At 41.8% G+C, this 23,283-nt stretch overlaps 1 protein-coding gene across 1 annotated transcript in view; it reads right to left on the bottom strand.

Annotated features, from left to right (window-relative positions):
• Positions 1–2,868: 2,868 nt before the first annotated feature.
• Positions 2,869–23,283, bottom strand: part of GRAP (GRB2 related adaptor protein) — a 59,162-nt gene continuing 38,747 nt past the window's right edge. Inside the window, exons 4-5 of the mRNA XM_072596858.1 lie at positions 9,365–9,533; positions 2,869–3,308 (exon numbers count right to left, since the gene is read on the bottom strand). Coding sequence (XP_072452959.1) covers positions 3,123–3,308; positions 9,365–9,533 — 355 coding nt within the window. The 3' untranslated portion in view covers positions 2,869–3,122. The remainder of the gene's footprint in view (positions 3,309–9,364; positions 9,534–23,283) is intronic.

Below are 23,283 nucleotides of genomic sequence, written 5' to 3'. Positions count from 1 at the left end.
CTGTCAGAATAATCTTCCTTATGAGCAGCTAGATGGTACAGTGGATAGGGCCCCAGTGCAGGAGTCAGGAGGACCTGAGTCCAAATCTTACCTCAGACATTTGACACTCACTAGCTGTGTGACCTTGGCCAAGTCACTTAACCCCAATTGCCTCATCCTGGGTCATCTCCAGTCATCCTGATGAATATCTGGTCACTGGATTCAGATGGCTCTGGAGGAGAAGTGAGGCTGGTGACCTGTATAGCCCTCCCTCACTCAAAACAAAGTCAAGTGCAAGTCATGTCATTATTTCTCTTGATGGCATGGTCTTCTTCAGCAATGAAGAATGAATACACACACGCAATCTTCCTCATGTACAGATCTAACCATGTGATTCCTTGGTTCAAAAAACTGTGGTTTCTTCTTGCCTATCAAGCAAAATTCAGATTTTTCCGGAATGCCCATCATTCAAAGCCATGCCTAATATGGTACCATCCTGCTTTCCAAACTTTTCTCTTGTTAGTCCCCTCTGTGCTTTTCCAGTCACGGACCACACTGCCATGACTCTATGACTTTGTGGAAGACATCTTTCTTCTCCCTCTTCACCTCCTGAATTCTCACCTATCCTTTAAAGCTCAACTCAAAAGTTACCCCTCTCCTCAAAACCTTTTCTGTTGCTCTCATTTGATAACAGCCTTTCCTGGGAGGTTTCACATAATATTTTGCTGGCCCTTCTATAATACAGTTATCACGTGCCATTGTATGTTACAGTTGCCATTGTATGTTATAGTTACATGTTGGCATCTCAGTCTGGAAACTATTAACTAGTTTGTAAACTGTGTCAGGGCAGGGATAGTTTCATTTGTACTTTATATCTTCTCCAGTGCCTAGCACAGTGTTCTGCAGACAATTAACGAACATTTGAATTTATTGTCACTTTTGTCTGCTCATTTTTATTGGGTTGCACTCCCTTTTCATCTACCTCTCCCAGAATCCTTAACTCCTTCAAGAAGATGCTTGAGGACTTTCTGAAAGTAACCTACCTGTGGTTATACACCCAGCAGGTATATGGGATTGATCTTCTGGACAGGTGGTTTACTCAGATTTTCAAGTTTCAGGGTCAGCTGTACCTTTGATCTTGAAAGGGCTTGTGAGAAGGAGAAAAAGGAAGCCACAGCAAGAAGGAAGATGGCACAAAGAGAATCTATCTTGCTGAGTCACAGGAAGAACAGGGGGTAGGTGATGTATCCTGATTTGGGCCCCTTCCCCATACCCCTTGCATCCCTGGGACTTAGCTGGCAGACAGGTTGCTGTTTGGACATTGGAGAGCAGGAACTTAAGGGAGTGGCATGGAAACTGCTGGGAACTGAAAGACATATTGGTAAGATGGCACTGCCTGGGGGGCAAGGAGAGGGGAGGGGAGGGAAGAAAGACATCCGGGCCTTTGCTTCTTCTTTCTGCCTGCTAAAGAGGTTCTAATTCCCCTCTGAACTTCGGGACAATCATTTCCTGATCTGCTTTCTGCCCAGTGAGGAAAGAGAGAGAGAGGGAGAAAGAGCAGAAATAACCCTATTTTATTTCTTCTATGCTACTTCAATTGTTAAATATAAAAAAGAAAATGCTGGTGGACACTGAATCCTGACTGGAGTGATTTCACGTTGATACCTCAGGCGTGATGTAGGAAGAGTTTTGCCCTTGAAGAGGCCTGAGACATTTTTGCCCTCTACTGGGAGCTTAGGTGAAGTTTGGGGTGGGGGGCCAGAGGGACCCTTTGATCCCCACTGAGGATAAGTGTGTAAGTCAAAATTACCCCCATATTATCAGGGAATTTGGGGGTAGGAAGGGTGGCCATGTAGTCTGACACAAACATGAAGGAACTCCAACTGTGACACACCCGAAAAGTGGTTATCCATTCCCTACTTGAGAAGCTTTGCTAACATCCAGGTGAACTTTATCCAGGTTAGTAATCTTGTCAAAAAAAGAAATGAGGTTAGTTGTTTTTTGATGAAGCTATGTTGGCTCTTCATAATCATAACTTGTCTTTCCCCTAGTAAGAGAAACCACTGAAATTAAGTATATATGTAAATATATGCAAATATAAATATATACACATGTGTATACATATGTATGCATGTATGTATATGCATTGTGTACATACATATACACATGTATATATTACTGTCCTGGAACTAGCATTATTGTTATTTTACCTGAAGCTCCTTCTCACATGTGGAACCCCTGCTACTCAAGGGCATATTATGAGGAGGACCTCCTCTAAGCATCTTTACAGCTGAAAGCTCATTTATATAGGAGTAGAGATAAATTCCATATCTACCTTACATATGGGTGATAAAAGTAATAATGTTTCACTGAGTAAAAATTAATTACTTCTCAAGGAATCATTCAATGGAAATGCTCCCCAAGAGGTATGTCGCTCCACCTGACCCACACTTTGTGCATTTCTGTGGTTATTAGCACTCTGCCTCTTCAAATTACTTTACAAAAATTTTGTATTGCCTGGAATTCTCTCCTTCCCCCCTTCTATCTCCTAGCTGAAAGGAACTACCTTCCACATGGCTAAAAGCCTACCTTCTACCAGAAGATTTTCCTGATCCCCCTTAATGCTAGTGCTTCCCCTCTTAGACTACCCCAACTTATCATGTATATATCTTGTTTGTATATAATTGTTTACATGTTCTATCTTCCAGTTAGACAATGAGTTCCCTGAAAGCAGGGATTGTTTTTCGCCTTTTTTTCTGTATGCCTGGCACAGTGCCCAGGATACATCAGGTGCTTAATAAATGTTTCTTGATTTAACATGACATCCCAGTACACATTTTATCCTCCTAATAGAATGTAAATTCTTTGAAGGAAAGGACTGTTTTCGTCTTTATAATCATAGTGCTTTGCACGTAGTAGGTATTTAATCAATATTTGCTGAATTGAATTGTTCCAGAAAATACTCTCCCTAGGTCCAACCTGATTCAGGCCCCTCTGGATACAGCAAGAAACCTGTTCTGTACTCTTGGGAAACTACTGATTCCTCCCCATTGTGGGTGCTTGCTTATCCAGAAAAGTTTTGGGGGCTGTGGTCATTCAAAGCAACTCTGAGAGATGGAGAGAGGAGAGGACCCAGTAATGGTTCACATGTGGATGAGATGGACGTAGTTCCGAGGGAAGAAACCCACTCGGCCACTGAGCTGGCCTCTCCACCAGTTGGGGTCAGATTGTTCCAGCACCTCAATGATGTCACCCTGATAGAAGCTGAGCTGTGAGGGGTTCTGGGCAGCGAAGTCGAACTGGGCCTTGGCAAATTTGGCTCTGGGTGGCTAGAAAAAGGAGAAAGAGATAGGATTAGAAAAAAAGGGGGGTGGGGGCTATAACCTTGAGTGCTTCTCCCTCCTGCGAGGCAAAGGATCCTGGGTTGGTGGGTTGAACACCTTAGTTCCTATGTGAGCACTTCTGTGACCAATACTCAAGGAATAGGTCAGGGAAGGAGGTCTGCTTCTGGGGCTGGAGCCTCTCCTATAATCCTTAAACTCCTCTGAGTCTTTTCTCAGATGTGAGCCCCACCCTTAGGCAGCAGTTTCAAGGACATTTTGCTCTGGAGGGAAAATTTTAGGACACAAATTCTCTATGTCAGCAAAGTCAAAGAGTACACACCTCTGTCCAACTTAGGAGATAGGTCCTGGTTCCTGAAGTCTAGTGTCTTAATACCAATTCCTTCCCAGCTTAAATTTCTTTTTTGCCTGGAATTCTCAAATCTGATTTCTCTTTGGCCCTCAGCCTCATCCAAAGTTCTTGAAAGTGACCCTAGCACAGGACATTTCCTGAAGGATCTGGGTCTCTTGGTTTTGTCAATCAAGGTAGTGGTTCCCCTAGGAAGCCATTAGAATGCTGCCCCTTCCCATTCTCAGTTATCAGAAAATTCTCTGAGACTCAGGCAGCACCCCCACTGGGATCAGAGTCTGAATCATCTACCCTTGAGCTGGGGCTTGGAGAGACTTAAAGCAACCCCTTCACACCTTTCTGCTGAATATCTCTGTCTGGTCCCTGCAGTCAAAGACTGATCTTGTGGCTTCCAAAACTGAGAGTTTGGCATCTGGGGGTTTGATGTCCCACCAGGTCCCATGTGGACCAACACCATATGCCAACCATGGACATGGCTCTGGGTCATCTCAGACCTTTATGGAGAACAAGACTTAGAATCAGGATTTTTTTTTTTTTAATGAATAGGGCCTATCACTCACCATTCACCTAAAGGAAGAATTTAGTCTATTGTTCTCTGTCTCTTCCTACTCCCTAACCACCACCACCACCCCCCCCCCCCCCATCCTTCCAGCATCTAGTATCCTTGGGAAAATCAAGAGTCCTGCTCTCTAACCCCTTCCCTTGACTACCTTGTTCTGGATGTAACATCTCCTAGGAGCCACCAAAGAGTCACTGGAAGACTAAGACCAGTTTGGCATAACCTGGTAGCAAAGAAGGATAATAACCTATCCGACCAATCAGAAGGAAATCTAATCTTCCAGAGTCCAGACTATGGAATTTAGTTAATTGCAGTGATAGGATCAATTCAAGGGGATGTCCCCACCCAGGGAAGGTGTAATTAACCTGTTCTGTTTGGAGAGAATTGAGGACACTCCCCACTCTACCTCCCCATAGAGAAGCTGAAATGCTCATCAACATTTTTCCAAAGGGTAAGCTGACTCAGGCCAGACTGAAGTATAAAGGTGGGAAGGACTCTCTCTCCCTAGAAAGAGCTCCCTCTTCCCTTGGATACAGAGTACTGTCTCCCTCTTCTCCCCACCGGAGGTCTGTATAGAAGCTATGAGTTTAAGCTGCTCTCCGCATCACCTCTGATCTCACCTCTGCCTCTCTGAATTTCTGAGATAAAGGGAGGTACAGAGCAGAGAAAGTGAGGTTTGGAGTAGGGACTCAACAGAACTCAATCTGACTGACTTGGCAGCGGCCTAATGAAATCTTAAGCACCTAAAAGTAGTTCAAGCAGAGAGAGCTCCTCCTGGAAATCTCAGCATTTCAGTACCATTGGTCTCTCATTCATTTATTATACAATTCATTTATTTACTATATATTAAGTATCTACTATTCTTACGGCTGTCAGTCATATCCTCAGGAGTGGGTCAATGCCTAGAGCAGGTGTCACCATGGAACAGGGTGATTTCCTTCTTTTTTTTCAAACACAGGATACACTTTTCATTTGAATTTGCATTAACATTTTCTTAACTTGAGACAATCAACAAGGCCTATTTATAGCTATTTGCTGATTTTTCAAGTGTAATTACTCACACTGAAAATTGAACCATAGGAGCTGGTATGAGTTAGTATTCAGCAGCTAGGTGGCAGAATGGATAGAGTGCTGGGCCTGGAGTCAGGAAGACACATCTTCCTGAGGTCAAATCTGGCCTCAGATACTAGCTGTGTGACCCTGGGCAAGTCACCCAGCCTTGCTTGCCTCAGTTTCCTCATGTGTAAAAAATGGCAAACCACTCCAAGTATCTTGAGGCAGGGTGATTTCAATAGCTATCTATCCTATGGCCCAGTCCAGCCTGCACTTTAGATTACTATTTGGTGCAGCTGACTCTTGGTGGTGGGGCACATGAGGCGGAATTGGGTCTATGGTTGAATTAAAGAGAAATTTCAAAGGTCTAGTTACAGGAGATCAGACCTAGAAAGGACCTCATAGTCTAATCCTTTCACATTATAGATGAGGAAACTGAGACCTGGAGAGAAGGCTACACAGCATGTTAATGGCCAGTTCAATTCTCTTTCCATTATAATGTATTATTAGAATCAGGAAGGTGCTAATGGAGAGGAGGAAAAAAAGGTTCTTTAGAAAACATAGGTGGAAGTAGGAGTGGATTGTAGGATTCCTGAACCCAGAGTTCTGGGCCCAGATAAAAAAAATAGTGATAAGGTTCATTCTAAAGAAATGGAGCAGGAGGAGAACAGAGATTCACCAAGTTTGGTGATAGGTATAGGAAAAGTCAGTGATCAGTTAAGCAGTTGAGATAACCTTCCCTGCTCTGTCACCCCTCCTTTAATGAAAGGACTCTTACTAGAGTCACCATTGGTTTAGGTGACAAAATAGAGTCTAATACTTCAAAAGGCCCCTATGTCAATATACTTCTGTTTTGAGGAAAAGAAAAAAGGACCATGGAATAGGACCTCTTCCATCCAGGATAGGTATATTTGGATGGAAGGAAAGAAACGGGAAGTGGTAGGGGATCAGTACAAAGAGTCTTGGTGGCCCGGGGGGGGGGGGAGGGGGGGGCAAAGACAAGGGTATATTCAGGGAATTAATCAGGAGACCGATATTTCTGAGGGATGGCTCATTAATTCTTCCCACAATGGAACCTCTTAGAGCTCTGACATTACAGCAGGACTGTGTTCAGGACTCCTCCCTCCCCATTTTCCTTTAGCATATATATTTGCAAACTCTTCTTATGATGGATGATACAAGCACTTATCAAGCACCTACTATGGGTTTCACTATACTATGTGCTTTACCATTTTTTCATGTGATTCTCACAACAACCCTGGGAGGGAAACTGAGGTAGGCAGAGTTTGTTTGTTTTTTAAGTGACTTGGCCAGTAATGAACAGCTAGCAAGTGTTTGAGGCTACATTTGAACTCAGGTCTTCCTGACTCCTGGCCCAGAGCTCTATCCACTGAACCACCTAATTGTCTAAAATCCCATTAAGGCCCTAAAATGCAAATTGCTTTCATATGGATTGGGGAAAATGGCCACACAAAGACCAGTCTATCCGCAGTGCCTGGCAGCAAAGCCTTGCTCACTGGAGGAAATCCTTTTTTGTACTACACCTGTCAGAAACCCCTTCAGGAGCCCCATAAAATGGTTAGGTGTGCTTTCAGCATTTTAAGCGCAGTTTTTAAAAGTTGGGGAGTCTTACAAAGGAGGCTGATGTGAAAAGAGACAAGCAATAAGGGGAAATAGGAGAGGTATCTAGATAGTGTCAGGACTAGTCAGCAAAAATCACTGGGATGGGTCAGCCTACCCCATGTTGTGGCAGAACGAAATTGAAATCAATATCAGTTTCTACAATGCTGTCTGGTTGGTTTGCAGGATGCGAATGCTCCCTCGACAGCTTCTAGGGTGTTTCCCCAGCATCTTTCCACAAATAGACTGGTGGCAATGATTTGGGAATGGGTGCAGAAAATATTTAATACCTTGTTCAACTCCCTGTTATTACCTTGCCATTCTATTTCATTAAACACTTCTTGCTTTGAATTTGTGTGTCATCTGGCTTGGTTTAAAAAAAAAAACTACATAGGTGGGGGCTAAGAGCTGGAGAATTTGAATAGACAACGATTCCAACAGAATTATGAACCTGGGTGGAGCTGAAAGAGAAAGCCATGATGAGGGGTCTCCAGGCTACTTATTAAACCATATAAATGAACAAATCCCCCCCATACATTTTAAAGGCCTTATCTGGGTATTTCTCTGACTCTCTGATTCAAGCAGACCCTAAACAGACAGCCCTGAAACCCCACTCCATTATGGATGTTGACTATTGAAATCAGGGATTCTTAACTTTTTTTGTTACATGGGCTCCTTTGACATTTTGGTAAAACCAATGGACCATTCAAGATAATGTGTTGGGGAGTTTTCAATTTATAATTGAAGGAGACACAAAATAAGAAGATAGATAGAGGTTATAATAATAGAGGATATATAAAGAGGTTATATTAAATATAGAGGTTAGTGAAAATAAGTGTGATTTTTCCCCCATCCAAGTTGAGATTCCTTGAAATCTATCTATGTCTCTAGTTACAAAACCCTGCTCTAATCCTTTTTGTAATCTGATATCTCAGGGTCTGAATATACTTCTTCCCCCTATCCCACCATTCCAAAAATCTTTACAGGTGTCGTTATTAGCCTTAATTAAGGGAGGGGTATAAAGGATGTTGAGCTTTCTCCTAATGAAAAAGTCCAGAAGTGGACATTTATGTTATTGTGAAGAATAACAATTATTATGAAAGTCAACTACAGTTGGGGGTGGCTTCTGCCCTTTTCGTTTGGCAATCCCAGCACTCCACCCAGGCAGGAAACAAGAGCTGCCCGAGGAGCAGTGATTCTCTCATCCTGTCCTGCTCCATCCTGTCCTGTCCTTGCCTAGGTCATGGACTTCGAATGCTGCAGCCCAGGCAAGACTGGAATGTAGACTAAGAGTCGGCCAACCTCTGCCTAGAGGGCTGAACACACAACCAAATTACCACGAGGCCAGACAAGTCACTGGGTGGGTCTTCTGCTGCTTTATTTGTGGCTCCCCTTGCTACCCTTAAATCTTCTGAAGATGCTTCAGCAGTACCCAGCTCTGCAAAGCTGCTGACCAGTAGCTTGATCTACCCAGTCAAACAGCTGTTTTCTCTTGTTGGTAGGCAGCTCCCAAAACAGAGGTTCTTAACCTTTTCTGTGTTGTGCTTGCAGAGCCTTTGGTAGTACAGTGAAGCCTAAAGACCTCTTCTTAGAATAATGCTTTTAAATGCATAAAATAAAATACATAGGATTATAAAGGAAACCAAATATACTGAAATACAGTTTTCAAAATTTTTTTATAAAAGCCAAAAGGTTCATGAACCCCAGGTTCAGAACCCCTTTCCCAGAGGGGGTTTACTGCATTTTGAGAAAGATGGCATGAAAGAGTCCAGAAAGAAGACTGAACTTTTGTTCCTGCTGTCTGGCTCTGCCGTCATGTACTCTCACTTTGCATAGGTTAAACTCTTGATCAGCGTCCCATCATCTGGAAAAATCTCCCTGGTTGTAGGGGTAGGAACTGAAGAGACACTGTGCCTATAACATCTATAGCTAGTTCTTCAGAGATAGACAGGAGGTATGAGATGCTTAGAAATCATCATTTATTCCTTTAATCCTTAGTCTACCACGACCCTTCTCCCCCATGCCTTCTCCAATACAGCCCTCCCCATGGTTTCCAGAGGCTTTTGAGACTACTGTCTACAAGAACCTCCTTCTCCCTTGGGCTCCATACCCTTGTCTGGTGTCTGTACTTATCAGGAGAGTCACTAACTAGGAGAGAAGGGACAGGAAAGATGGGAACCCTCTTAGGGTTCCAAGGAGTTGCCAATATTTACTCAAACTCTTCTCCTGCCACCGTGACCAGTCATTTAGTCAGTCAGCAACCATTAGTTGAGCCTACATCCCAAATATTGCATTAGGACCTCTAGGTCCCTAACTGGAAATCTGCCTGATTTCTGATTCCTGCCTCTGTGTCCTCATTCCACCCTGGCCTTCAGAGGATAGAGTCCTTGACTATAGCTCCACCTTTGGTCAACTATGCTAATCCAGGGTTGGAAGCCATGTTCTGATGGGGCCTCTTGATACCTTATGTGTTGGATCCTCATCTCTCAAAAAGATTTGCTTCTTCTTGGCGATGGTAGTTGTACGATAGAAGTCTACCAATTCATTGAGTGAATTGAACTTCTCCTCCCAAAGGAAGTACTTCCCCATGTTCTCTCGAAGAACCTTGAAGTGCTGAACCTGGTCGCCATAGCTGAGGAAGGAAAAGAATGATATTTTAGGCTGAGTAACCAGGGGCCATGGGAAGCAGAGCCTTCAAAAACCCTTTAGAATATAACTTCCTTTTTTGTTTCTTTATTTATTTTTAGTTTTCAACATTCACTTTTATAAGATTTTGAGTTCTAAATTTTTTCCCCATTCCTCCATTTCCCCCCTCCCCAAGATGGACGTGCAATCTGATATAGGCTATACGTGTAAAATCATATTAAATATATTTCCACATTAGTCATGTCATAAAGAAGAATCAGAAGCAAAGGGGAAAACCACAAGAAAGAAAAAATGCCGAAAATTGTATGTTTCAATCTGCATTCAGACTCCATAGTTCTTTCTCTGGATGTGGATAGCATTTTCCATTTTAATCTTTTGGAATTGTCTTAAATCATTGCATTGCTGAGAAGAGCTAAGTCTATCAAAGTTGGTCATAATGCAATGTTGCTGTTACTGTGTATAATGGCTTCCTGGTTCTGCTCATTTCACTCAGGATCAGTTCATGTAAGTCTTTTCAGGGTTTTCTGAAATCTGCCTGCTCACCATCTCTTACAGAACAATAATATTCCATTACACAGAATATAATTTCCTTGTGGGAAAGGATGGTTTTATTTTTGTTTTTGTATCCCAGGAGCCTTATACATAGTAGGTGCCCAATAAAGCTTGTTGGCCTGAACATAAAGACAAGGCAGGGATTTGTAGTGTAGAGGAACAAAGCACCATCCCTGTAAGAAGGAATGAGCTCAGCGAAAAGAAGACGTCTCTCCCTTCCTTTTTCTTCTGTAGCTGGTCTCACTGTTTTGTAATTGCCTGCACTGAAATTCTAGCTTTAGAACTGGAAGGACCTTTACATAGTCTAACACTCTGATTTTACAGATGAGGAAACAGAGGCCCAGCAGGCTTAGTGACTTGTCCAAGGTCACAAAGGTAGCAGATGTCTAGAAGTCTCCTGGGGCTACAGGGATAAGCATACAGTAGGTGCTTAGTGAAGATGTATTAGTTCCCCTTCTTTGACATCTTCCCCATCCCTACCCAAGAATAGGACTCTATCACAGAATGGGACACTTAATAAAGATTTAGTACTACAATCATTTTTGTCAGTGACATTGATATCAGCAATAATATACAAAGCTGAGGAAGTTCTAAAGTATTTGTAGAAAATGTTGAGGTTGGAAATTTTGAAGAAAATGACCTAGAATCATAGAATCACAGCTCCAGGGGGGACCACAGAGATCTTCTAATACAGTAGTAGCAAATTCAAATAGAAATAGGGCTAATAATCTGTACGTAAGAATCACTGAGTGCTGTATATATGACAGTTTTAAAATGTAATATTATCTATGTTTTATTGCATTTTTATTTGCTGTATGAAATATTTCCTTATAATGCTTTAATATGATTAGGGCCACACCACTGTGGGCCGCATGTGTATTGGATACCTCTGGTCTAATCCAATCTTTTCATTTTAGAGATAAGGAAACTGAGGCTCAGAGAGGCTAAGTGACTAACCAAGATCATCCAAGTAATAATAAATAGTCGAGCCAGGATTTGAATCCAGATTCTGTGCCTCCTGCTTCACTGATTTTTTTAAACACAATAACCTGCCTCCCAAGAATTGGTACAAGAGTGGTGACTTCCTCTAAAGAGTAGTCCAACATTTTCCTAGTGGTCTGCAGATACACATCTATTCTTTGACTTTTTTTGAGAAAAAGAAGTAGCAGTGGCCTAAGCTTCCTAGCAGTGATCCCGAGTAGTAGATAGAGTGCCAGCTGTGGAGTCAGGAAAATGGGAGTTCAAATCTGGTGTCAGGTATTTTCTAGATGTGTGACCCTGGGAGAGTCGCTTAACACTGTTTGCTTCAGTTTCCTCCTCTATAAAATTCACTGAAGGAAATGGCAAATGGCTCCAGTATCTTTGCTTAGAAAGCCCCACGTAGGGTCACAAAGAGTTGACCACCACTGAAACAACTGAATAACAAAGCTTACTAAAGACTTTGTCTAACTTGGTCTCCTGATTGACTAATTCTATGAAGCTTTTCCCATTTTGAGTCCCACATAATTTCACCAAGTGGCCTGGTTTCCCTTCGTAATACTATGTATTTCATCTTGTCCATTTAAAAAAATATTCTGAGCAGGGGTTCATTATACAAAAAAGTCTAAGAATTCCTGATATAAGATAATTAGAAGAAGAAGAGAGAAGACTGACAACTGGGGGAGATCAAGAAGGTTTTGTGTGGGAGAGAACACCTGAGCTAAACCTTGAAAGAAGACAAAATGAGGAGAAAATAGATTCCAGGCATGGGGAACAGCCTTTGCAAAGGGAAGGAGTTGAGACATGAAATTCTGAGTTTAGGGAATAGTTAGCAGGACACTGGCTACAACATAGAGTGTGTGAAGTAATGTGAAATGTCTGGAAAGATAGGCAGGATGACTTGAAATGCCTGTCTGTGAGACTTCTGAACCTCACTTGGCTGCCCTGAAGAGAATCCCCTTTCTCTCTAACCCAGGACTGGGCCTTACACATACTCCAGAACTTGGATGGAGATATGAATAGTCAAAGATGGTACTGACTGCCATATTCTATCTAAAACTTAACATGTTGTTGGAAAAATACCATGATGTGTGTAATTGAGGTCATATGTTTGTCTTCTTGAGGGACCAGAGAGGAAGGGATAGAATTTGGAACTCAAAAATTTTAAAAATGAATGCTTAAAGAATTTACATGTAATTGAGAAATATTAAATAATTTTTTTTTTAATTTTACAAAAAAAAATGCCACAATAGCAAGAAAAAGTAAGAGTGTAGGTTGAAGCAGGTGGTTAAGGGTGGAGAGCAAGGATAGGCAAAGAATCTGTATTCTTGAGAAGTCAATAGCCTAGAAACTTACTAGGTTCTAGGGGTATATATTTTGTTACATTTATGTAACAAAGTAACTAGATTGAGAAACAAAGTAACTAGGCTAGAAAAATGTTGTCTAGTATGAGTCCTTAAAGGGCCTGCTTTAATTCACTTCAAGGAATATATATTAAGTGTCTAATATATAACAGTTTATAAATGGCATAAAATTGTTTGTATATAAATAGGGGCTTCTAAAGGGTTTGAGGTATCTGAAAATAGTTTATTCTCTTGTATATCTCACTTATTTTCATTCCTTCACTCAGCAGTTTTGTTTAACACTTTTACATTTGCATCATGCCAAAAGGGTTTGCCAAGCAAAGGTGGGTTTCAGGTTTATCCCGTGTCAGGAACCATAAACTCAGAATTAGTTACAAATGTACGAAGAGATTTTTGTTGGGACAGTTATAACTGTGCTCTAAGAGAAGGTCAAATTAGAAAATATTTTGGGATACCAACACGTCATTCAGTGGGCTGAATTGTTACTGGATCATTTCAGTCCTGTCTAACTCTCTGGGACAATATTTCAAGCTTTCTTGGTAGAGATATTTGGAGTGGTTTGCAATTCCCTTCTTCAGCTCACTTTACAGATAAGGAACTGGGGCAAACAGGGTTAAGTGGCTTGACCAGGGTCACACAGCTAATAAGTGTCTGAGGCCGAATTTGAACTCAGATCCTCCTGACTTCAGGACCTACGCTGTACCACCTAGCTGCCCACATTGCAAGGGCTTCCTGAGAAACAATTCTTGCAGGTAGTGTATTATAACTGAAAGAACATTCAACTTGGAGTCTGGAGACCTGAGTTTGAATCTAACTCTGCCACTTTCTAGTGTGTGACCTTGGGCAAGTCACATCCTCCCTGTGCTCCAGTTTCTTCATCTTTAAAAAGAGGATAATAACACCACCTACCTGAAAGGGCTGTTGTAAGGATAAAATGAGTACATGTAAGTGTTCTTCAAACCTTAGAAAGTTAGATAAATGATAGCTAAACAAATGACAGTTGTTGTGACTGAAAGTGCTTTGTAAGCCTAAGACTTCAAGCATCTATGATTTCATCTGGGGAATGTCTCATCAGGGTAATTCCTTTTATTGGGGCCTATTGTGACCCATCTATAAGTTCTAGGGAGGTACCTGAGTCACAGAGTCACAGGGAGTTGGTGACTGAGTCAGAGATGAAATGACATCCACAGTCACAGTTAATTAAAATGGATGCAGGGTCAAAGTCAGTTAAGTGTCAGAGTTTGGAGTCTCACATAGGACTACCACTCTGAAATGCCTCGAAAGGGTTGTATAAACATAAGTCATAATTAGAACGAGTACTGGTTTAGGGTCCAGAGACCTGGATATGAGTCTTGGCTCTAACATTTAGGAGTCTTAACGGTAAGACACTTGCCTTGGCAAGTTAGAATTCTTCGGAATTCTCTTTCCCTCAGTTTCTCCACTTACAAAATAAAGGTACATACAACACATGCACGATCTACCTCACAGAGCTGTGAGGATAACATAACATAATATAGGGAAAGAATTTGGTAACCATAAAGCACGATGGAAACATCATCTCTCATCATCATCCTCATTTGCACTGGGGTCTAAGCCCATGACCCAAGAGAATGAGTCTGTCTGTGGTACCAGCTCCTCTTGGTGACTCCTCTGCAGACACAGAACTAAGGGATGTACTGAGGCCCTCCTCATACCACCTCAAATGAGGATAAGAAGCAAACCTTTACTGGCCATTCTTACCCTATCACTAATGCCAGTGCCTGCTCTTTCATTAGCCAGAACATTAGCCAGACAAGGAGTGTGTTCTCCATATAAAGTTATATAAATCCACATGATTACACTTCTCATGCCCACTCTTGCTTGCTTGCTTATGCTTTCCCTCCTCCTCTACCTAGAACATACTTCCCTTCCTCTAAAATTTCTTCTGACTCTTCTAGTCACATGTGACCTTCAGGCTATAGGTTCCCACCCCTGCATGAGTTTAAACCAAACTCTTCCAAACAACCCCATCCCATGTTAATGTTGGAGAGCCAAGTGGTACAGTGGATAGAGTGCCAGGCCTGGGGTCAGGAAGACTTTTCTTCCTGAGTTCAAACACTTATTAGCTGTGTGACCCTGGGCAAGTCACTTAACCCTATTTACCTCCATTTCCTCATCTGTAAAATGAACTGTGGAAGGAAATGACAAACCACTCTAGTATCTGTACCAAGAAAACCCCAAAAGGGGTCACAAAGTCAGACACAACTGAACAACAAACACAACTAAACCTCTTCTAGTACTAATAATCATCTTAACCCTGAGTAGACTTCTAAATATTCACATGGAACAGTCTTCTTTCTCTTCCTTCCCAGGCTATGAGTTCCTTAAGGTTAGCTATATGCTAGGTTCATAGAAGGTTTGCCAAGCAAAGGTGGATTTCAGTCTAATTTCATATCAAGAACCAAAAATTTGGAATTCATTTCAAATTATAAAGAGATTTGAACAGGACAAACATAACTGTGCTCTAAGATGAGATCAGGGGCAATTAGGTGGTTCAGTGGACAGAATGCTGGGTCTGAAGGCAGAAAGACATCTTCCTGAGCTCAGATCTGGCTTCAGACACTTGCTAGCTGTATGACCCTGGGCAAGTCACTTAACCATGTTTGCCTCAGTTTCTTCCTCTGTAAAATGAGCTGGAGAAGAAAATGGCAAACCATTCCAGTATCTTTGCCAAGAAAACCACAAATAGGGTTACAAAGAGTCAGACACAAGCAAAATGACTGAACGATAGTAAGAGGAAGTAAAAAATAAACAAACAAACAAATAAATAGAGTTAGTCAAAGAAGACAATATTCTGGGATACCAGCACGCATCATTCAATGGGCCCGCTAAGGGCATCATGTGATTACTTCATGAGAAACAATTGTTGGAGGTAGTATAGCATAGCTGAGAGTGATCTACCTGGAGGCAGGAGACCTAAATTCGAGCCTCAGGGGTATGTTGGAGTCAGCTCAAACCTGGACCCTGAAAATTAGGACCTGATTTATTGTTTATTGATTCTAGTCTTAAGAAAGTAATTGAGAAAATGTTAATAATGCAGATTAAACAGAAATGTATATCATGGGTGTGTGTATATACATATGTGTAATATACATACGCATACATACATATATGGGGGAGGACTAGGAGAACTGATTGTTAAACATTTACCAGCACACTGATGGGACCATGTCTTTTTTAAAATTAGTTTTATACATATACATATATATATACATACATACACATACATACACACACATATACACACATATTCAATTCTGCAAACTGTCCACTATATATATATGTATATATTCAATATTCAGTTTCACAAACATTAAGTCAATCACTAAACAAGCATTTGTTAAGCGCCTTTAGAAATTACATAAACTGGCCCCTTCATTTTACCAGATGGTGAAACTGAGACCCAGAAGGGAGAAATCATTTGCCCAAGATATTACATTCACTGGCACACAGGACTAGCATCTAGGTCTCCTGACTCCCAGGCCATGGATCTTTTCACCACATTTTGGTTCATCCTACTGTGCAGACAATTAATTGTCCAGCCTCCCCACGGGAGAGGCGCCTGGCTTCACAACACCCCATGAGGCAATCTTCCTGAGTGCTGTGCAGACAATAGGTCTCAGACGCCTTTAGAGGCAGCAGCAGCAGCAGCAGCAGCATTCAGAGAGCCAGAAGCATTGTTCTACTCTGAGTAACCCATCCATGGGACCAGAGTCTAGCACGTGGGCAACTGGAGGATTGTTCCCTAGCTGAAGAACAAGGGTGTGGACTGGACAACTCCCGTCCTGTCTGGCCCAGACGTTCCCTTCTCTGAATAAAGCTGAATGACTCCAGTGCCTGGAGGGACAGATGGAAGATGAAAAGTTCACAGAAGGTTGTTAGCATCGAATGGAACTAGGGAGGCCCAAGTAGGCCTGTGCTAAGGGTATAGCTGGTATGTCCATCACTATAGGCCAAGCATACTCTTATCTTAGAGCCTAGGGACTATGGGGGGGAAGGGGGGGAAGAGGGAACCTGGGAACTGAAAGCCACATGTGGCCTTCTAGATCTTTGGGTGTGGCCTTTTGATTGAGTCCAAATTTTACGGAACAAATTCTATTATTAAAGGAATTTGTTCTGTGAAGTTTGAATTCAGTCAAAGGACCTAAAGGACCACATTTGGCCTTGAAGCCAAAGGTTCCCCACCCCCAGACTATGCTTCAGAAGGAAACCATATTAAAAACATGTTCAGCTGAAAATATTTTCAGATGTCACTAGCCTCTAAGTGAAGGCCTAGCAAAAGAATACCTCCACCATCAGGGGGCATAGGTAAGAAACCAAGATGGAATCCAAAGAGGCCTTAAAGCAGACCAGAAAAATTCAACAAAGCCCATACAATAAAATTCATACAATTTATTCTTTAGAAAGCGCATTAGACCTTCATTCAGCACCTATTCATTCTAATTTTCCATATAAATCTAACAGGCTTAGTTATCTGGAAGCTGGGACTGGTCCTGGAATTCAAAGTGTCTGTGGGGAGCATCCCATCTCATTCCCATCCTAGTGAATGGGTGGTTTCATCATCTTCTTCAGAAAACAAATTGTCCATTCTCACCTTTTCATCTTTGCTCATCTCCAAACTCCTTCTTGAAATGTCCTTTCTCCTCCTCTAGAGATCTAATATCCAGCCTTGAAGCCCCCACTGTTCTCTGATTCTTATGTCCTCTATGAATTTCTCCCTGTCCACTCTCACTCACAATAATCTTTCGCCCCTTCTCCTGAGTTCCTATAGTACTTACTGTCTATCCCACTCATCTGGCACTACCAGGCATTGTTAAGTATCTTGTCACTCCTTCCTTAACAAGGTTGTGAGTCTCTGAAGACAGAGAGTGTCTGTTCTCCCTGTCTCTCCTGCATTGCCGAGCCTCCAGAAAGTATTGATAAAGACGTTGATGGTTGGATTTCTTGCTTGGTGATGGTGGGTATGGACAATGGATGAGCTCAGCATTGGGATGGGGCCAGAAGGACTTCCCTTTCAAAGGCAGAAGCTGAAGGTATTGATGTTCAACAGGAAGTGCCAAGGGCACCTATCTTTGTGTGAGCTGGGGCGGACCGGCTGCTGCTGAGAGAGTCAGGGAAATGCTGAGCCCAGCAGAAAAGTTCCACTGAACTTTTCTCAGGTTGCATCAGCAATACAGCTTGCCAGGCTGGTTTTTCTGGCCAGGTACATGAATGGGTGAGGGGAAAAAAACAAGGAGGCACAGTCTCCCTTCTTGTATCCTGCTGGCCTAGAACACTGTGCTAGAAGAGCCAAAGGATCGCACAGGCTGTCTAGGGAAGAGTTATTCTCTGTTCTCAAGGCCAACTCATTTGGAGGACCAACTAGAGAGGACAAATTGTTCAGCCTCACTAAACTATCTCAGCAGGGAGGTGAGGAGAACACTGGAATGGGAATCAGGAGATCTGGGTTTAGTAGTGGCTTTGAGATTAACTTGCCATGTGACCTTGGACAAGTCATTTCAATTCTTAGAGCCTCATTGTCCCCAGTATATAATGAGAAGTTTGGATTAGATGATCTTTAAAGACTTTCCCAGTTCCAGCATTCTGAGTTTCTTAGATTCTATGATTAAAAACGAAAGACACAGAAAGAAGGGGGGGGGGGGGTAGGGAGAGATACCCTAGACGAGGTCAGCCTGCAGTTCTTTGGACTGGAAGCAAGGAGACCTGAGTTCTAACCCCAGCTTTGCCACTAATTCACTGTGTGACTTTAGATAAGGCAGTTCCATTCTTTGGGTCTCAGTTTCCTCCTCTGCATAGTGAAGAGACTTAACATTCTAGAATTCAGAGAGCTGAATCAAAAATAACCATAACGAACACTCCTAACTGGTCTGCAATGTCTAGCTGCCCAATTTCTTTTACATTCCAAGCATGAGTGGCTTTTCCAGACTTCTTGCCCTGGTATTTTGACAAATAACAAGAGAGAATCATTAGCACATCCATGAATCAAGGTTCGGTTGCATTTCTATTATAAAGAACCACAATTTGTGAATGTCTGTCTTCATTTTAGCTAGTAAAAGGAGTTCTTTTCATCATCTATGAAATGAGAAAGATGAAATACGGAAATTGAAATGTAAAAAAATCAAGCACAATTTCATTTATTTGTGTCTAGTACTGGTCTAATAAAGGCAGCACCTTAAGAAAAACGAATGATAATCTTAGACAACAAGCGTCAATTTCTTGAATCTGCTAATTGTTCTTCTTTCCGGTGGCCATCAGCTCACACGTGGCCTGTAGCTGTGATATGGATATTTATCTCAAAACAGAAACTACTGTGAAGCTAAATCAATGACAGTTTGATTTACATCTCTGTGTGCACAGATACACATATATATCAGCATCCGCAGCATGAGTTTGACTAATATCCTGGAGACTAGCCCAGGGATCAGGGGCGGGTGTTTTACAAGCCATAACAAGTCTGTCACTTCTCCACGAAGTGCAAAACATCACAGACTCTCTGGCCAAGTTAAATAAATTTAGTTAACGCTATTAATGATATCCAAATGGTGGCATTAACAAAGGTGAGGGGGAGGAACCCAACCAAGTTCCTTGAACTTCAAATCCTAGAATGTTTGAGCTGGAAGAGGCCTTAAAAATGATTGTATCAAGCCTCCTCCTCTTTTCAGATGAGGAAATGAAGGCTGAGAAAGGGAAAAGAACTGATCCCCTTCAGACTCTGGAACTGAATTGTCTGATTATCTTTAGACCTTCAACCTGATTTTATTGGGCTCCGTGGCCTTATTTCATGAAGTCCTACCACCTGATTTCCTTTAGTAAGTGTGTTCTTGGAGGTCAGGGATCTAATTTTTTCCTCTCTTTGTATCCACAGACCTTGAAACAGGGCCTGTCATATAGTAAGTGCTTAATAAATACTGATAACCTCACTGGCTGACTGATTCCTTTCCCCTCACTGTTTGAATTCTTTTAGAGCTGCCATCCAGCTCCCTTTAGGTTTCTACACATGGTCGCTGTCCCACACATACACTGTCCCAGACTCCATAAAAACAGCAAGCTCCTTGAATACCTCAGTTTGAATTTCCCTTCTGTGGGTTCCTAAGTAATGCAGTTTTGCGCTTATGACATAAATCCCTATAAATGATCCCCTCACTGTTGGCTTCCCAGATTTCTTTAGATTCTCTCACAAATTGCACCCTCTGAAGAGAACTAGGACATAGGAGTAGATCCAAATGAAGAAGCTAAATTTGCACCCAGATACACACACATGCACACAAGTAAACATATCATGGTTTATGATCACAAATAACCAGTACCTGTGATTAACATGCCTTAAACCATGGTCTCATGGTAAATCCTTGGAAATAAGCTGAGGTGAGAACTTAGGTGCTACCTCACAAGGATATTTGGAAAATCAAAAGAGATAATTGTATGTAAAGTGCTGAGTAAACTGTAAAATATCACATAAAGAAAATGTAGAAAGTTAATCAATGGCACATGTATAGTTAGATTGCTTGCAGTCTTGGGGAGGGGCAAGGGGAGAAAAGGAGAAAAATTTTCCAGTCTCTTAGAAAAAATGAATGTTGAAAAGTATCTTTACACGTAACTGGAAAAAATAAAATACTACCTTTAAAAAAAAGGTGATCAGCGATTACAAAGAGCCAGAATGGTATCATCATTCCTTCTAATTTTGAGTTTCTGTGAATCTGTGAAATACGGAAGGTAATAAATAGCATGGGACAGACATCAGGTTGGTAGTGAGGGGTCAGGAGACTCTCCAAAAGACAAGACACCAGAAGAGCAGAATGGGGGTGTTGGTCATATGGCTTCCTCTTTAGCTTTTTTTTATGGCTAATCTCTTTGAGCAGGCTTTTTACAATACGTGCCTTCTCTTCCTCTCCTCTCCACAGTCAGGTTTCCAAAGTCAGCATACAAGCAAAATTGCTTTCTCCAAAGTATCCAGTGGCCTTTTCTCAACCTTCATCCTTCTTGACCTCTCTGCAGCCTTTGACACTGTCCACTGCCGTCTTCTCCTCCATATTCTCTTCTCTCTAGATTTTCAGGACACACTCTCCTGATTCTTTCCCTACATATCTGACTATTGCTTTCCAGTCTTCTTTGCTGAATCTTCATTCAGATCATGCCTACTAATGGTAGGCATCCCGCGGGACTCTTTTCTGAGCCTTTTTCTCACTCATTACTTCATTGGTGATCTCATCAGCTTTCATGAATTCAATTATCATCTCTACGACGATGCTTCTCAAATCTGCTTAGGCCAGCCCTAACCTCTCTGCTGTCCTCCAGTCTCATATCCCCAACTGTCCATCAGACATCTTGAACTGAATAGATAGTAGATAGCATAAACTCAACATGTCCAAAAACTAAACTCATTATGTCTCCTCCTTTAACCCTCCCTCCTTCCAAACTTCCCTATTTCTGTTCAGGGTACCACCATCCTCTCAGTGTCCCCCAAGCTCACAACCGAAGGAGTCATCCTAGACTCCTCACTATAGCTCACCCCATCCCCTTATCCAATGTATTGCTAAGACCTGTCAATTTCACCCTTACAAATATGACCTTTCTCTCCTCTGATACTGCCACCATCCTGGCGCAGGCCCTTATCTCATTCTTAGACTATTGAAAGAGCCTGGTGGGTTAGCCTGCCTTAAGGCCCTCCCCATTCCAACTCATCCTCCATTCAGCTAGGAAAGTGATCTTCCTAAAGAGCCAATCAGACCATGTCACCTCACTACTCAGGAAACTCCAGTTGTTCCCTATTACCTCCAAAATCAAATACCAAATCTTCTTTTTGGAATTCAAAGCCCTTTATAATCTAGCCCCCACCTACTTTTCCAGTCTTCTTATACCTTATTCCCCCCCATACACACATACCCTAGTGACACTGGCCTCCTTTCTCTTCCTTGAACAAGACACTCTGTCTCTTGTCTCTGGACATTTTCTCTAGATGTCCCTCATGCTTGGAATGAATCCTGACTCCTGGTTTCCCTGGTTTCCTTTAAGTCCTCGCTGACAATCCCACCTTCTACAATCAGTCTTCCTCAATCTCTTTTTATTCTAGAGCTTTCTCACTATCGACTATTTCCTATTAATTCTGTATTTAGCTTATTTGTACATAGTTGTTTGAATGTTAGATTGTGAACTCCCTGAGGACAGGTCTGTCTTTTGACTTTATTTGTATCCCCAGTATTTAGTAGAGTACTTGGTACGCAGTAGGCACTTAAAAAGTGCTTATTAACTGACTAGGGAATAAAAGTGTAAGGGAAGTGAGAACTTCTTCAGCACAAACAGATGTTCAGCGATAGATAGATAGATAGATAGATAGATAGATGGATGGATGGATGGATGGATGGATAGATAGATAGATGTATAGATAGATGTATAGATAGATGTATAGATAGATGGATAGATAGATGGATAGATAGATGGATAGATAGATAGATAGATAGATAGATGGATAGATAGATGGATAGATAGATGGATAGATAGATGGATAGATAGATAGATAGATAGATAGATAGATAGATAGATAGATAGATAGATAGATAGATAGATAGATAGATGGATAGATGGATAGATGGATGGGTAAATGTTTAGAAGCAAATGCAATACAGGGAAAAGAAGGAACCTTTCATCTGGGAGGCCCTTAATCATTCTCCTAAGACACTTGGCATTCTTGGCTCTTGAGGAGCCTGGGGGTTTCATGTTGGAAATGAATTCTTACCATTATAATATCTGGGCTCTGATCTTCCCATTCATCCTCCATGTAGCTCATCACAGCACATGAAGAAGCAGTGGGGACCTGAGCAGCACCAAAAAGGCAGCCACCTCCCTGATCCACTCTTGCTCTTCAATACATCCTGAAATCCCATCATTTGAACTCTTCTCTTTGACTGAAGATAGTTTCCTTTTCAAATGCAAACTCTCCTGGAAGGGACTCTAAAATATCAGATCTAGAATGGCTAGACCTAATCTATTTGTGCTTTGACAGCACAGATAGAGAAACTGAGGTCCAGAAGGAAGGAATAACTGGCCCAAGGCAATACGAATGAATTTGAGGAAGACTTGAGACTAGCCTTGAACAGAACTGAGGGGAATATAACAGTGGCCCAAATGGTAAGGAGAAAATAAGGAAATAGGAGTTCAGGTTAGCTCTGGCATGTACTAGCTGCATGACCTTGGACAAGTCACTTTTTTATGCAAGTATTGATTATTTCCATTCTTTGTACTTGTATCCCTAGTGCCTAGGATAGTATCTGGTACACAGTAGGAACTTAATAAAATTAAGCTACATGTTTGTTGCATGATTGAATGATTAATCTCTGGGTCTTGCTTTTCTCCTTTATTAAAATAAAGGGGAAGAAGGGGGGGGGCCAAGCCAAGATGGTGGAGGGAGATCAAGTACTCACCTAAATAGATGGTTTTTATGGTCCTCTCTAACTCTAACAGTCTATAGTTCGATAAACTGGGACAAGGTGTTTCTGTGATCTAGACAAAGATCTGAAAATTGTATCTGTTGTCAGGATGTACTGTTTACCTCAGACTTTACTAGACTTTGCATGTGGACGTAACACAAAATAAAGACTGATATACCATACAGAGTGGAATTTTCTGGCATTAGAAACGTGTACATCTAAAAATGGGAATAATAAAGTGTTCTTCTTTATCCCACCTCCTATGTGGAATTAGGTTTTAGGCCATGGCTAACTTATCTAACCCTAGACCTGGCTCTTTGCTGATTCCCAGATCAGAGCTCTTTCCACCTAGCCTGGCATAAGATCTTGGTACAGGGCT

Source organism: Notamacropus eugenii, chromosome 3 (assembly GCF_028372415.1).
Source record: "Notamacropus eugenii isolate mMacEug1 chromosome 3, mMacEug1.pri_v2, whole genome shotgun sequence".
Classification (NCBI taxonomy): Eukaryota; Metazoa; Chordata; class Mammalia; order Diprotodontia; family Macropodidae; genus Notamacropus; species Notamacropus eugenii.
Note: the sequence above shows the minus strand (reverse complement) of the source record. Positions and strands in the feature narration are given on the sequence as shown.